The sequence below is a fragment of the Pongo pygmaeus genome, chromosome 8, assembly GCF_028885625.2.
Source record: "Pongo pygmaeus isolate AG05252 chromosome 8, NHGRI_mPonPyg2-v2.0_pri, whole genome shotgun sequence".
NCBI lineage: Eukaryota > Metazoa > Chordata > Mammalia > Primates > Hominidae > Pongo > Pongo pygmaeus.
Window position 1 is genome coordinate 6,039,171 of NC_072381.2, and position 16,468 is coordinate 6,055,638.

Below are 16,468 nucleotides of genomic sequence, written 5' to 3' on the forward strand. Positions count from 1 at the left end.
TGCTGGGATTCGAGATAATCTTTATTTCTGTTTTTTCTCATATATTTGCGATGACACTGTAATCAGAATAAATAATAAAATTATAGAAACAAAATAAAACAACTTGTAAGTAAATAAAAAAGCACAGAAAAATCGTTACAAAAGAAGTAGCAGAAAACATGAGAAATTAATGAAAATGTTTTGAGTTTTCGGACTTAACATTAATCATTATTATGACTAAAAAAAGAAATCTCTTAGCAGAGATGCTGCACCTGACGGTAAGCTCTGTCTTCGCGTTGGCTAGTGAGTTGGCGCACACTGATGGTGTAGGGAGTGTTTTATTGGAAAAGGCAACATGACATAAACTGTGCTTCTACCTTCACAAGGTCCCTCCTGTTTCTATTTAAGTGACAAGAAAAGCTGCAGAATGAAACTCAAGAGAGAAGAGGGCTCCTGAACCAACGATAAAACGAAGCAGCTTGAACTCAGCGCCAGACCCTTGGCCTCGCCCTCAGTGACATCCGGGTAACTCCAGTAAAGACATGGAAACCAGAATCACCAAGACAGTGAATCAACAGCTTCCCTGCCAAGCCCTCCACCTTTTATTGTTTCGTGGGGGGTGTGTAGATTGGAGGAAAAGGAAGAGAAAGAGATCTGGTGAGACAGAGGAGAAGCGAGGAGGAAGAAGAGAGGGGAGAGGTGATTATCGCAGAGGAGGCCGTGAAAACCACATCTCCCCACCAGCCCCCTCCTTCAGCCTGTGCGCAGGTTGGGTCCAGGATGGAGAAGGCAGCTGAGACAGCCAGGGGCCAGTGTTTGGCATGGACGATGAAAATGTCCTCTGGGCATATGCAGGGAATAGCCGTTCCTCAGCAACACCCTGACCAATTAGGCCAGTCACTGGGTAGTAATACCCGTGTGTCACTGAGGCCAGAGCTCCTGTGTGCCTGCATCGGATGAAGGCGGTTTTGAGGGAAGAGCATCAACTCAACGACTCTGAGCAGTGGCCTTTCTTTCTTTCTCTTTCGCTTCTTTTTTCCTCTCTTTCTTTCTTTCTTTCTTCCTTTCTCCTTCCCTCGCTCCTTCCTTCCTTCCTTTCTTTCTTTCTTCTTTCTTTCTTTCTTTCTTTCTTTCTTTCTTTCTTTCTTTCTTCCTTCCTTCCTTCCTTCCTTCCTTTCCCTTCCTTCCTTCCTTTTCTTTCTTTCTTTTTTCTTTCCTTCTTTCTTTTTCTTTCCCTTTCTTTCCTTCCTTCCTTTCTCCTTCCTTCCTTTCTCTTTCTCTTTCTTTCTTCTTTCTTTCTTTCTTTCCTTTCTTTCTTTCTTTCTTTCTTTCTTTCTTTCTTTCTTTCTTTCTTTCTTTCTTTCTTTCTTTCTTTCTTTCTTTCTTTTCTCTGTTTCTTTCTTTCCTTGTTTCCTTTTCTTTCTTCTTTTTTTTGAGACAGGGTCTCACTCTGTAGCCCAGACTGGAGTGCAGTGGCACCATCATAGCTGCTCACTGTATCCTCAAACTCCTGGGCTCAAGCGAGCCTCTTACCTCAGCCTCCCAAATAGCTTGGACCACAAGTGTACACCACTACACCTGGATAATTTTTTAATTTTCATTTTTTGTAGAGACAGGGTCTCACTATGTTGCCCAGGCTGGTCTCTCAAATTCCTGGGCTCACGCAAGCCTCCTGCCTTGGCCTCCCAAAGTGTTAGGATTACAGGTGTGAGCACCGTGCTTGGCCTAGTGGTTTCTTTTCTATCTCTATTGCACTAAGAACATAATGAGTGTTGGGTTTAGAGTAGATACTCAATAAATACTTGACTGATCAAGTTAAGCTTTTGAAGTTCTATAAATTGAAGTAAATTTAAAGTGACATTTGCTTTTTAATGAGGAATCTGCATTTCATAATAGCTTAGGACCATTCCTGGCACAGAACAGAAACTCAGTTTATACTGAATGGATGAATGATACAACATAGAGGCAGCTCCTGTCAAAGGCTGAGCACATTGACTGCGGCAAATTTATTTCAGCCATGAAAGCCCAGAGGCATATTGCCATCCCGAGAAATAAGTCCTTATACCTGGCGTACTAAATCAACATGGCAGTGTACGTGCTGGCATCCATGGCATGCTGACCTTTTGTTTACAATCAAGAGTCCTCAAGAACAGCTTAATCAGGGATGGGAGAGCAGATATTGGAATAATTGTAGAAAGTTATTGATAAAAAGGGCTGCCAACATGGAATCAACCCAAATACCCATCAATGATAGACTGGATAAAGAAAATGTGGTACATACACACCATGGAATACAATGCAGCCATAAAAAGGAGTGAGATCATGTCCTTTGCAGGGACATGGATGGAGCTGGAAGCCATCATCCTCAGCAAACTAACTCAGGAACAGAAAACCAAACACCACATGTTCTCACTCATAAGTGGGAGCTGAACAGTGAGAACACATGAACACAGGGAGAGGAACAACACACACGGGGGCCTGTGGGGAGGGGCAGAGAGAGGAAGAGAATCAGGAAGAGTAGCTAATACGTGTGGGGTTTAATACCTAGGTGATGGGTTGATAGGTGCCGCAAACCATCATGGCACACGTTTACCTATATAACAAGCCTGCACGTCCTGCACATGTATCCTGGAACTTAAGGTAAAATTAAATTAAATTATAAAAAAATGGCTGCCAAGTAAGCCAGTAGATATTTAAGACAATGAAACTATGCACCATATTTCTTAAATATTTATTAAAATGTTAAAGCCCTTAAATTCACTCATTCATTTGCTTACTCATTCGATACTTATTGAGCATCTACTATTTAGTGTTTTCTGTTGAATTAAAAAGAACAAAAGAGTAGTGCTAATCATTTATATAACTTATTTTAAAACGCAAATTATGATATTGGTAGTATCAATGGGTTGATTAAAACGTCAGTTAATTTACTGAGCAACCACTGTGGTAAAGCATCGTTAATATTTTCTTATGAAGATGAGCTCAACTGATTGCTTATTCATGCAGAAATAGCAACATCCACTGATGTTCAAGGAGCCAGTGAGTATATCTGCCACACGTAACTGGTGCTCCTGGATCGCAGGGTGGCTGATCCAACATAAAACATCTAAAGTTTTTTTGTGTGGTATCTCTGTATTTCCACAGTTCCTTGCACAGAATTATCTTTGTCCATTGTAGGAATTTGGTTAACGTTTATTACACTACATTTCAGAATTTGGGAGAAAGTTTTTGACTTTGTGTGTGTGTGTGTGTGTGTGTGTGTGTGTGTGTGTATCTCGCTTTGTCTCTCAGGCTGGAGTGCAGTGGCGTGATCTGGGCTCACTGAAACCTCCTCCTCCTGCGTTCAAACAATCTCTTGCCTCAGCCTCCCGAGTAGCTGGGCTTACAGGTACACGCCACCACGCCTGGCTAAATTTGTATTGTTAGTAGAGACCATGTTGGCCAGGCTGGTCTCGAACTCCTGACCTCGTGATCTGCCCGCCTCGACCTCTCAAAGTGTTGGAATTATAGACGTGAGCCACAGCGCCTGGCCGATTTTTTAATCTAATAAAAGTCATGAACTAGAAAAAGCAGATTATAGATTATAGCCCATCATCAAATAGTTGTTGGAAAATCTATACAGAAAAAAAGACCCCTGAACTTTACATGTAGGATTTTATCCTACAGATATTCTGGCACCTATGAATTTTCAATTAATGGCTGTTTGTAAGATAACCAGAGAATGTAGCAATCACATGTCCAGATAGGGGGTTGGCTAAATTGATGGTAGGAATTCCATACAATGGAATATTCTGTAGCTGTTAAAAACGATGAGATGGTTTCTGTGTCCTGATATGGGAGGATCTACAAGGTATGCCAGCAAGTGGAAACAAACATGGTACAGAACAGAAGAAAAGAAGCAACTGTCCAGCATTCCTTATCCTCTCTGTGTTTATTTATACAGTCTCTCTGGAAGGATGCCTGGAAATCTGGTAGCAAGTGTTGCTTCCTTCCTGCAAGGGGATTTTTGAGTTAGAAATGGGATTTACTTTTCGTCTTTTTTTTGAGACAGGGTCCTGTCCTGTTGCCCAGGCCAGAGTGCAGTGGCGTGATCACAGCTCACTGCAACCTCTGCCTCCTGGGTTCCAGCAATTCTTCCATCTCAGCATCCCAAGTAGCTGGGACTACAGGCATGCGCCACCATGCCTGGCTAATTTTTTGTATTTTTAGTAAAGATAAGGTTTCGTCATGTTGGCCAGGCTAGTCAAGGACTCCTGGCTTCCCAAAGTGCTGGGATTATAGGTGTGAGCTACCTCGCCCAGCCTGATTGTTTTTTAAATGATTCTAATCAATTAACTGCGAAAATGTCCAAAGTCACTTGATGTTTTCCCAGATGACGTTTGATGCAGGTAAAAATGAGACCACAAAAATATAAGTCATTCTGTAGCAGGAAAATTTATGAACAGATGATTAAAATAATTTTTGCCCATATCAAATTAGTTGGGTTTTTTGTTACTTTGGGAGCTTGTCAGCCTGGAGCATGACTTGCATTCTTCTCATTACCTGCGTTCTTCCTCCCTGCCTGCTTCCCTTCTTCCTCCTGTTCTCCCCTCCTCTCTCAGCTCTCCTCCCCTCCCTTCAGCTTTTTCTTTTAGTCTTGCAAACGCTTTCCCCTTTTCCTCCTTATCGTCACTTGCACATTCTCTTTTCTATTCTCCTAGCCTTAGCATTGCGTGTGACTTCTGTAAAGAGGAGCGGATTTTTGGTTTTATTTTGTTTTCTTAACTTTTTTTCTTTTTCTTTTTTTTAAATAGAGATGGGGTCTTGCTATGTTGACCAGGCTGGCCTCAAATTCTGGCCTCAAGCGATCCTCCCATTTCGGCCTCCCAAACTGCTGGGATTACAGGTGTGAGCCACCACGCCTGGCCAAGAGTAGCGTTTTATACTGAAAATCTGGACAGCTTCTCTGTTAAGTGCACGGTGCCACGCCCTGGAGAGGAATCGGCAGCTTCTGGCAGAGATACTGTAACGTCAGTGCTGGCATCGGCACCTGTGGTTTTGGATGCTCCATGCAAGAGAGGTGGACCCTGCTGTGAAGAGCTGACCTTGAACCCTCTTTTGGGGTGCCAGCTCTCTGGGTTCAACCCCAGTAGCCTGACAGCTAGAAGCTACCAATATTTAGAAAAATGGGCACATCAAACAGATAATTCCATAAATCAGCTATTATTTAACTTATTATCTGATGGAGGCCTTCTGAGTGTGGAAGGGGCCGCTGTCAGGACTGTGCTGGGCCAGCAGGCCTGGGCCAGGACCACCCAGCACCCTGGGACTGCGGTCACCCTGATCATAAACATACTGGACAAAGGGACACACTTACCAGTGGTGTCGCTGTGGCCCTGTGGATACACACCTGCGGAAAAGAGAGGACAGCGTCACGGCTCGAGTCCTAGAGGTCCTAGTTCCTCATGAAGCGGGAGAAACTCTGCACAGCTTGGCTCCCATCTTAGCACCCTGGGAGACTCGTGGCTGGTGTAACCAGACTCATTTTAGCAAAGAACAAGCAGGGTAGCTCACTGAGGTGCTGGCCACACTTAAGAATCAGATAAGCCTTACAGAAGGTCCACATTACCCACAGCTCCTCCATTCCACAGATCCTGGCCCCGGACTGCAGGCAGCCCCACCACCTCCTACTGCGGGAGGGCACAGATGCCACTCAGAGTCTCAGCACAGGCTCTGCCGTGCGGGTGATAAGGCTGGCCCTGTCACATCTTGGGGGGTGGGCTTGCTTTTCCAGCTGCCCCAGCCACAGAGAAAGCTACGGAGAAAGAGATCAGGCCAGGAGGCCGTGGCTGGTGGCTGGGGCCAGCAGGCTGCCCAGTGAATCCTGACTTTGGATTGATGATATAAAGCTGCCTTGTGCTGGATCTCAGCCCCGATCTCAGAAGCAGCAATGGGGAACTGACCTCTCCTGGGGTAAAGCGAGTGCTAACCTGGCGGCTGGTGGGAGGCGGATGCTGTGAGTTCCCAGGTCTTGGCTGTTGTCTGAGAGGGGGTGCCGTGGGAGGACTCATGACTGCCTATCTCTGTGGTTCCTATGGAAGGTGATTTTGAAGGCGTCAGCCGGGAGCCCGGGACAATAGCTGCTGTTGTGGCCGCTGTGGTGTTTGAGCTGGGAGATGAAGCTGCGGGCTCTGTAGGAGAGTCCAAGGCAGGGAGAACGTCAATGTGCAGACTCCCCTCCTCTCAGCTGCAGCACGGGGTGATGTGGGAGCTGCCGTAGTGAGTCACCCTGGCCAGCCCTCCCTCTCCCACAGCAAAGTGCTCCTTGAGAGGGTGACATAGCTGTTCCTCTGGAAGGGCCATAGGACCTGTGACAACACTAAAGAACATGGCTACTATCACAGCACGTATAAAGAAAAGATCAGCCAGACACAGTGGGTCATGCCTATAATCCCAACACTTTGGGAGGCTGAGGTGCGAGGATCGCTTGAGCCCAGGAGTTTAAGACCAGCCTGGGCAACACAGCAAGACCCTGTTTCTTTTCCTTCTTTTTTTGAGATGGAATCTCCCTCTGTCGCCAAGGCTGGAGTGCAGTGGCACGATCTCAGCTCACTGCAACCTCTGCCTTCCAGATTCAAGCAATTCTCCTGCCTCAGCCTCCCGAGTAGCTGGGATTACAGGTGCCCATCACCATGCCCAGCTAATTTTTGTATTTTTAGTAGAGATGGGGTTTTGCCATGTTGGCCAGGCTGGTCTCAAACTCCTGACCTCAGGTGATCCACCCACCTTGGCCTCCCAAAGTGCTGGGATTACAGGCGAGAGCCACCGTGCCCTGCCGCAAGACCCTGTTTCTACAAAAATAAGAATAAAACTAAATTATCCAGGTGTGGTGAGCACGTGCCTATAGTTCCAGCTATCTGAGAGGCTGAGGCAAGAGAATCACCTTAGCCTAGGAGTTTGAGGCTGCAGTGACCTATAATTGAGCCACTGCACTCTAGCCTGGGGGACAGAGTGAGACCCCTGTCTCTTAAAAAAAAAGGCGGGGGGGAAGAAAAGAAAAGGTGTCAAAGATCTGAGTCGTTCAGCTTGTTTACTAGAGAAGGCAGGCCCAACGCTGGAGGCTCAGCTGAGAGCAGGTGAAGCTTCGCTGGCTGAGGACACTCGGAGTGGCTGCATGTGAAACACGGGAAGCCTGGGCTCTGGCCTGAACTCTCCGGGCTGTGCTGGAGGAAAGCATCCTGATGAGCTTGCTCTCAGGAACAGAGGCTGCCTTGTGTTCAGCGTCTTCCCTGTCTTCCTTGTCCTTCCCTGGAAGGTGGCTGCCCCTGCACTGTAAGGGTGTGGTGTAACTGTGCTGTTCCCTCTCCATGAAAAATGTGTCTTCCATTGTGATAGCCACGGAATCTAGGAAATGTGAGGCAAAGCGCTGTGGCTCTCTGGACGCACTGTTGTTGCCGCGTTCCCATGGTCTCCCAGCAACACAGGTCATGAGAAGGCCTCATGCCCCTTAATCCTTTGTCACCACCACGCATACAACTTGCCCTACCCTCACTGCCAATGTTCCAGGGCTCCCTGCAGACAGGGCGCACCAAGGCGTCCTCAGCCAAGTGCCCACATTCGTGCCAGCTCGGGTCAAAGGCTGCTGTCACATCGGAGCTTCTGACTGCACAGTTGTGTCTCGACAATGGCCATCGGACCAGGCGTTTGGGATGCGAAGCTGGGGCTGGGAGAGCCTACTTGATCATTCTCCTCCTTGGGTGAACCAGGTGTGACTCAGATCAAAGGGGTTGTAGAATTACCTCAAGTTTAAATGGAGCCAGCCCCTCAACCCCTTCCTCCCTGTGCAGGTGACCCACTAGGAGGGAACCTTGTTTAGCTGCTTCTTCCTCCCTTAAGCTGCAGGCCTCAGCCTTGCCCCCTTAAGAACCACCTGCGGGCCGGGTGCAGTGGCTCACACCTGTAATCCCAGCACTCTGGGATACTGACGCTTGCGGATCGCCTAAGGTCAGGAGTTTGAGACCAGACTGGCCAACATGGTGAAACCCCCTCTCTACTAAAAATACAAAAATTAGCCAGGTGTGGTGGTGCACGCCTGTAATCCCAGCTACTTGGGAGGCTGAGGCAGGAAAATCGCTTGAACCTAGGAGGCAGAGGTTGCAGTGAGCCAAGATTTCACCTCTGCCCTCCAGACTGGGCAATAGAGCAAGACTCCATCTCAAAAAAAAAAAAAAAAAAAATCCACCTGGGGCTGGAGAGGCGTGAGTCCCAGATTGCACCCAGGCCAACTGGAGTGCCCAGGTGATGTCAGTGTGTACCCACGGCTGACAACCGACACTCCGCAAAGGATGGCTGAGTCCTGTAGTATGAATGACAACAGACAGGCCCATCCCTGGGGGCAAAGGAGTAGACAGGGGCCAGGGAAAGCCACAGGCTGGATGATGCGACACTAAAGCCAAGAGTGAACTGTAACACAAAGGTATCATAGCATACGGGGTGGAGGATCCCAAGAAATCATCCAAGATTTCAAATTTTCTGAACACTGAGAAAGTGCTGAGGAAATCGGTCCTGACAATCTCCGAAGACTCTGTTGAAACACAGGACACTGGCAGCTTCAGGCAATGCCTCTATAATAGAGCCGTCACCGTGATGTGCTGGTGTTTAGGTCTGGTGGGGGCAGCTCTCCACGGGTCTCTCACATTTTTGCACATCTTGCAGACAGGGGAGCTGACGGCCCTTTCTCTGGACCATCCTCTCAAGGGTGCTTCTACAGCAAGCACCTTGGAAGACGGGGACATGGTCTCCCCCGGAGCAGAGAGCAGGCATGATTACTGCCCGTGACAAAACGCTTGGGTCTCCGAAGCCCAGGCTTCCTCTCCCACAGTGCAGCCCGCCGAGCGGACAGGCATCTGTTCAGGCCCAACTGTGCTGCCCGTGCTGGCTAGGGGACGAGGGAATTGATGTAAACATGCTGAAGCTCCCACTACTTGCTGGCCTCCCATCCTGGAGTGCCCTGTTTTCTGCCAGCACCCAGGAAAATGTTGAGGGCTAACACACATGCAACCTCAAACCTCAGTCTGCTTTCAGTTCTTGACAAAGATAAGTGTCTACAACTAAATATGATATGACATATTAGTGAGACTTAAACCACTATTAATTCTGCACATATAACACCTGGATATCAAGCAACTTTGATTTGAAAAAGAAAATTAAGCTGGACGTTCTTATTCTTGATTGAATAAGACGTTTGTGCTATTGCCTAAGTCTGTAGCGGCACACCACAGAGGTCCGTGAGTCTGCAGGATTGGTGAGGGGGGCTCTGGGTGTTGGGAGGGAATAAATGTCCTCAATAAGTTTCTGACCTTCCTACCTTTTCCAGAAGGGGAGAGGCTCTCTGGCTGTGGGGTCACCCCTGCCGTCATTACTGTGGAGGGTGGCGCTGGCCTTTGGCGAGCCAGGGCAGGGTCTCCTAGAGAGAGGATAACCACATGGCACTTATGATCCTGAGCCTGGAGCCTGGGCTGGCCTCAGAACTGGATACAAATAAAATATATCAACACATGAACTTACAGTGGAGGCCTCTGGCTTCTTCAGACAGGTTAAAAGCATAAGAAACAATGTTTCCCCACCCAAATGCAAAGACAGACTGCAAACTATTTTTCTTGCATTTCCAAAAAGACTGCACAAGTTAAATATCAAATTTATTTTGGCCTTGATGATATTAATGATATCAATTCAATTTTATAATACTGGTTATTCTTGGGAGAATAAATGATCACTCAATAGATTCTATTTTGTTTGTTTGAGACAGGGTCTTTCTCCATTGCCCGGGTTGGAGTGCAGGGGTGTGATCACAACTCACTGCAGCCTTGACCTCCCGGGCTCAAGAGATCCTCCTGCCTCAGTCTCCTGAGTAGCTGGGACTACATGTACGTGCCTCAATGCCCAGGTAATTTTTATTTTTTTATTTTTTTGGTAGAGACAGGGTCTTGCTATGTTGCTGAGGCTGGTCTTGAACTCCTGGTCTCAAGAAATCCCTCCCATCTCGGCCTCCCAAAGTGCTGGGATTACAGGTGTAAGCCACCATACCTGGCTTACATTTCACTTGTTTAGCAGGAAAAAAATCATTCAAAGCACGAGAGTTTGGGAAGCATAACAGAGGGAGTTGTGAGTGATCAGAACGTGGAAGGATCCTTTGGGCTAGGTGAAAGCTAAAGAGGCCTCCAGTCTTTGGGCTCTAAAATCCTGATTCCAGGTTCTCTTCTTTCTTCCCCCATCCTGACCGTGGAGCCCACTGCTCTTCTCCATCCTGGATTCATTTGCCCAAAGGACATGGAGCGTCGAGGAGACCTGACTTTCCCTGCGGTGAGAAAGCCCTTACTTTTCCTCGGGCAGACAGGTTCCAGGGAGTCCCAGGACTGGCAGAGTAAGACCCACCGTGGTTCCCACAGATCCTGCTCTCCTCGCCACGCTCAGCTTTCCCATTCAGTCACTGATGCCATGGGGTGCTGTGTCCCCAGCAAGTGATTTCTTGGAGCAAGTCGGAGGCTTCCTCCCTACTCGCTGTGTTCTGGGGGAGGAGGCTGAGCTAGCTAGCACTACCAAGCCAGTGGCAATGTCCAGCGCCTCAAGGAGCTCCCCTCTGTCCCCTGCTGCAGAGGGTGTGAGCTATGGGGCCGTTCCATGCAGGGGCGCACCCATCCCTGCCCCAGAGATGAACTGGGGAAGGAGAGAAGCCTGCAGAGGTGGGCCTGAGTGTTCCAGGAACAGCTCCAAGTGGTTCCCACCTGAGATGGTTTGGCTGCTTCTGGGATGTTTATCCAGGTGTGGACAGTTAAAAAAAAAAGTTGATTCTTGCCACCTTCCCTCACCCCTGCTGGACACCATGCACAGGTGACTGAGCAAAGGGCAGCCCTGCTCCAGGGCCTGTGCCCATCCCCGGGGCTGGGTACTGAGAGAGGAGCAGTGATGGCTTCCAACATCCACCTTCTCATGGGAAATCCAAAAATTTCTCATACTAGTGTGCTCATGAGTCCCGCCCAGCTCTGCAGCCAGATTCTCTTGCCAGCATCATCTCAAATCAAAGCACTACACGTAATAAGAGTCAATATTTACCAGGGTTCACGCCACCCTCCCACAGCCCGCAGTGTGGATATCAAGTCCGTTTCCCAGATGACCAGCCAGAGTGCCAGAATGTCACAAGAGCTGCCCAAGGCCTCCTGGGTGGTAGGCGGCAAAGCCAGGATTTAAACCCAGAATCCTGTGACCCCAGCACCTGTGTGTTTCCAACGCCAGGAGCTGTTGCTGAGGATCACACTGGTGTCTTTCTTTTTTTCTTTCTCTTTTTTGAGACGGAGTCTTGCTGTGTCGTCCAGGCTGGAGTGCAGTGGTGTAATCTTGGCTCACTGTGACCTCTACCTCCTGGATTCAAGCAATTCTCCTGCCTCAGCCTCCCGAGTAGCTGGGATTACAGGCGCCCGCCACCACGCCCGGCTACTTTTTGTATTTTTAGTAGAGACGGGGTTTCACCATGTTGGCCAGGCTGATCTGGAACTCCTGACCTCAAGTGATCCTCCCGCCTCGGCCTCCCAAAGTGCTGGGATTACAGGTGTGAGCCACCGTGCCCGGCCCCCACTGGTGTCTTTAGCCTCAGACCTCAGCACAGATCCCCTGACCCCTGAGATGGGGTCTTCTCTCTGTGCAGCCTTGGCGGGGTGGGGGAGGGAGGAAGGTGGGGTGGCGAGGGCTACTCACTAATGCATTTGAGACTGGGGGTTGTCCAGTGGGCGACGTTGGTGGCCTTGTTCAACACACACTCCGTCAGGCTGGACGTGCCGGCTTTACGCTTGAAACCAGAGTTACAAACGTACCGCTCCCTGGAGTACAAGCTGTAGCTCTTGACCCAGATGTCTGCATGTTCCACGGACATGGGGGGAGGGCACGTGATGCCTGCGGAAGTGCAGAGGACAGGGGAGGGTGAAGAGGCTTCCACTTGTAAGAGGCATTCTCCAGGCACATGCGGCAGTAGTCAGTAACTTTAGAGCTGGGTCCAGCTTATCCTAGGGGTGCCTTAGGACAAGCCCCAGGTGCCGGGCACGTGGAGGATGTGCAGGAAGGGCATCCCTCACCCAGAAGCCTTCCTGGAGCCTCGCCTGAAGTGCCAGTCAGCCAGCAAAACTACAGATGAGGGCGTGGGGAGAGGGTCATCGATGAAACACCCTCTCCCTTCATTTCGCACCCCCTCCAAGCCCTCAGTATCTCTCAAAAGTCTTCATCCTTCTCCACTGTGGACCCAGCCTCCAATTCTCGCTGAACAACAGCAAGTGCCTCCAGGTAGGGCCCCTGCAGGCCCTCCCACAGGTCTCTGCGGCCAGCATCACCTTTAGAAATGCATCTTTGAGCCTGGCCAACGTGGTGAAACCCCATCTTTACTAAAAATACAAAAAATTAGCCGGGCGTGGTGGCACGCGCCTGTAATCCCAGCTACTGGGGAGGCTGAGGCAGGAGAATTGCTTGAACCTGGGAGGCAGAGGTTGCAGTGAGCCCAGATCATGCCATTGTACTCTAGCCTGGTTGACAGAACGAGACCCTGTCTCAAAAAAAAAAAAAAAAAAGAAATGCGTCTTTGACAACGTCACTCTTCCCTGACCACTCAGTGCTCTTAGAAAAAAAACAAATCTTTACGAAGTCTTCGGGGCTTGGCCAGCCCCTCTAGCTCTCTTCCCCAGGCCATGATGGTCTTGGGCTCCCCTCGCACCACTCACCACGCTACCCACCTCTTCCCAAGCACAACCCACTGTGGCACTCTGTCTCCCACCACCCTTCCTAGCTCACTGAAACACCACCTCCTGAGGAAGGCCATCCCTCTCCCTCAGTACACAAGCGCCTGGGCTGAGTTCTTTCTCCCCGTAGTCTCTTCCACAGTTTGTATTGGAGATGTTGAGATTATGTAATTCATGTGCATCGCACTGTGTGTACTCTGAGGCAGATGAGAGTAGGGCCACATCTGTTTCGCTAACACTGTGATCCTGAGCCCAGCACTGTACCTGGAACTAGTAGGTGCTCAAGAAATCCTTGTTGGAAGAATGAATGGATGAACTCTGTTCCTCAACCACAGTCTTCAGCCTGACCTTCTCATAGAGGTGAGTTCAATTTATTTCATTTCTACCTTTGTAGCCAGCTTATCTGATTATCCTCTCTTTTTCAGAAGAAACCAGAAGCAAGGTGAATTGCTCCAGATGGGTCTACTTTTGTGACAGCTGGAATTGGGCTCAGACTCCGAACTTCAGCTACACACCCAGCAATGGTGCAGCAGCTCAGTTCTGTGGAAATGAGGGGTTTTACAAGTCCACATCTAAGGGGATCGGCCTCAGAAGCAAAGAAGGGACGGAAATGTGTGTCATTTCCATTTCCTTTCTGGGGACACTGTATTCATTAATGGCTTTTAGTTGTTGTTGCTAATTACTTATTAACAACTATTGATATTTCTTTGTCCTTAAAAAATTCCTTTCCTATGTGAAAGCACGTAACGTAATGTTAAAGACAACCTGACTTGAGTGAGCTGTAGGAGAACTTCAGGCTTTTTTCCTACATTATGTAACAACAACAACAACGAAACCTGTAAAAAAGAAAAGTTGACCTGTTTTCCAGTAGGCAAAAATGAATGAGGTTGGTGTTATTGAATATGTACCTAATATAAAAATCTGTGGATCCCAGGAAAGAATCTATTTAAGGCCTTAATGACAGTTAACTTAAAATCCCCTTTGGCACCAATTTTGTAGACTGTGGTCCTACAAAGAAACTCCAAAAGGATCGTCCTTAGTTCTTAAAAAGCAAGGAGGCAGCTAATGTATTACTCTACCATGATTTCTCCAAGCCCATATTGTTGGCTTTTCCTTCAAGATGAGGTCCTTCCAATGCCAGAAATTTTTTTTTTTTTTTTTTAAGATAGGGTCTCACTCTGTCCCTGGGGGTAGAGTGCAGTGGTGTGATCATAGCTCACCATAGCCTCAACCTCCCAGGCTCAAGCAATCCTCCCACCTCAGACTCCCGAGTAGCTGGGACCACAGGCATGCACCACCATGCTCAGCTAATTTGTTTTTTGTTTGTTTGTTTGTTTGTTTTGTAGAAATGGGATCTCTCTATATTGCCCAGGCTGGTCTTGAACTCCTGGGGTCAAGCGATCCTCCTGCCTGGCCTCAAAAACTGCTAGGATTACAGGTGTGAGCCATCATGCCTGGCCTGAAAAATTCAACTGTGGCTAAATTTAAAAAGCAAGATTTTTCGTTAGGCACTTTAAATAACTGTATGATTTTCTTTTGACTATTTTTCTTATGAATGAATCACATTATTAGGTTTTCTTGTACATCGAAGAGGTAAGTAAGAAATGGTTTGGGTGTGGCGGGGCTCCGGGTAGGCAGTGCTGGAGGGCACTGTGGGTCCTGGTGCCCATGAGGATGTGACCAGAAACATCTCCCCCAGACTCCCCACTATTCGAGTGAGTCTAGGCCCTGAGGGATCACTGGCTAAGACACTGGTACAGGTCAGCGACGGGGGTTACCAAGGCAGCTGTAAAACATGGAAACCAACGGGCTGCCTACGGCTGCCGGAGCATTGGCTCTTTGGTTCCAGGTCAGGAGGTTCTTGGTAAGTCCCTGCTGAGCAGTTGGTGCAAAGGCTGGGTCCCAGACAAGAGAACTGAGTGAAGCCATCTTCCTGCTGCCTTGGGGTGGATTGACGGGGAGACCAAATGCGATGGCAGGAAGATTTGCAGCCTGGGGTAGGGAGGCCCCTGGTGGCCTCTAAGCCGGGATCAGCAGGCTGTGGCCCACAGGCCCCATCCAGCCTCCACCTGTTTTTGAGAATAATGTTTTACAGAGGCACTGCCTCTCTCATTCATTGATGTCTTGTCAATGGCAGCTTTCACGCTGCAATGGTAGAGCTGCATAGTTGGAACAGAAACCTGGTTGCCCGCAGAGTCTCAAATAGTTACAATCTGGCCCTTTACAGAAGAAGTTTGCCAAATATATATATATATATATATATATATATATATATATATATATTTTTTTTTTTTTTTTGTAGAGACTGGGTTTCACCATGTTATCCAGGTTGGTTTCAAACTCCTGGGCTCAAGTGATCTGCCCGCCTCCACCTCCCAAAGTGCTAGGATTACAGGTGTGAGCCACTGCGCCTGACCTCCTCTCATATGTTAAAAGCCCTTGAAAATCAACAAAAAGACTGCCAAATCCCATGGGAAAACAAGAAAAAGATACAACAGGCAGCTCACAGAAAAGGAAATATAAATGGCTCTTAAATGTATTTTAAAATGCTCAATCTTATTCATAATGAAAGAAGTGTTAAAAAGAAAGCTACAGGAGATGGCGCTTCTAGCTGCCAAATCAGAAAAGAGCTGAAAGTTGAATAATAAACCTTGTATGTCAACAAGAACTTTCAGATTGCTTGTACCATCCTAGTGAGGGCATATTTACAGTCTCGAAGATTACAGACGTAAGGGCTTTCTGACCCCACAATTCTGTTTCTAGCGATTTATCTTACAGATATATCTGCATACCTGGGAGACATTGTTATAATGTATTCCTTAACCTAGCAATTCCACCCCTAAGAATTTATTTTACAGATATGCTGGTATATTTGCAAACTGAGTATGTACAAAGTTATGGATTATAACAGCCAGTATCTGTAACTAATCTTGTATGTCGTCAGTAGGAGACTAATTAAGTAAATCTGTCTTGTTTTTTTTGAGATGTAGTCTCACTCTTGTCACCCAGGCTGGAGTGCAATGGCACAATCTCGGCTCACTGCAACCTCCGCCTCCCAGGTTCAAGCAATTCTTCTGCTTCAGCCTCTGGAGTAGTTGGGATTATAGGCATGTGCCACCAGGCCCAGCAAATTTCTGTAGTTTTAGTAGAGATAAGGTTTCACCATATTGGCTACACTGGTCTTGAACTCCTGACCTCCTGACTCCTTGGCCTCCCAAAGTGCTGGGATTACAGGCATGGACCACTGCGCCTGGCCCAACAAGACGGTTTTTAGCACTCATTTAAAATTTCTCTTAAAGTCCTGAGTAACAGCTTGTTCATACCCTTTCGGGTCGTGGGATTGATTCTATCAATGAGGCCTTCTGTATAGGTTCCTCTTGCTACGCTCTTCGGAATTTTTCTTTTCTTTTTTTTTTTTGTTTTTTTTTGTTGTTGTTTGTTTTTTTGAGACAGAGTCTCGCTCTCTCGCCCAGGCTGGAATGCAGTGGTGTGATCTCAGCTCACTGCAGCTGCAGCTTCTGCCTCCCGAGCTCAAACGATTCTTCTGCCTCAGCTTCCTGAGTAGCTTGGACCACAGGCGCCCGTCATCATGCCCAGCTAATTTTTGTGTTTTTAGTAGAGACGGGGTTTCACTGTGTTGGCCAGGCTGGTCTTGAACTCCTAACCTCAAATGATCTGCCCGCCTCGGCCTCCCAAAGTGCTGGGATTACAGGTGTGAGCCACCATGCCGG

The 16,468-nt window shown here is 48.0% G+C and overlaps 1 protein-coding gene across 18 annotated transcripts in view; it reads right to left on the reverse strand.

Annotated features, from left to right (window-relative positions):
• The window catches only part of IL15RA (interleukin 15 receptor subunit alpha), a 48,933-nt gene that overhangs the window by 20,109 nt on the left and 12,356 nt on the right, over positions 1-16,468 (reverse strand). For 9 of the 18 annotated variants that reach the window (XR_010127391.1, XM_063669517.1, XM_054503271.2 and 6 more), the window contains 4 exons: positions 11,710-11,904; positions 9,326-9,424; positions 5,949-6,149; positions 5,336-5,368 (listed from right to left, as the gene is read on the reverse strand). Coding sequence is in view for 17 of the 18 variants with exons in the window: in XM_054503276.2 (XP_054359251.1) it covers positions 5,336-5,368; positions 5,949-6,149; positions 9,326-9,424; positions 11,710-11,904 (528 nt within the window). In the remaining variant the exon portion in view is untranslated. Of the gene's footprint in view, positions 1-1,381; positions 3,972-5,335; positions 5,369-5,948; positions 6,150-9,325; positions 9,425-11,709; positions 11,905-16,468 lie in introns of those variants that run through there. The other 9 variants (XM_054503277.1, XM_054503274.2, XM_054503259.2 and 6 more) reach the window with 4 other exon arrangements.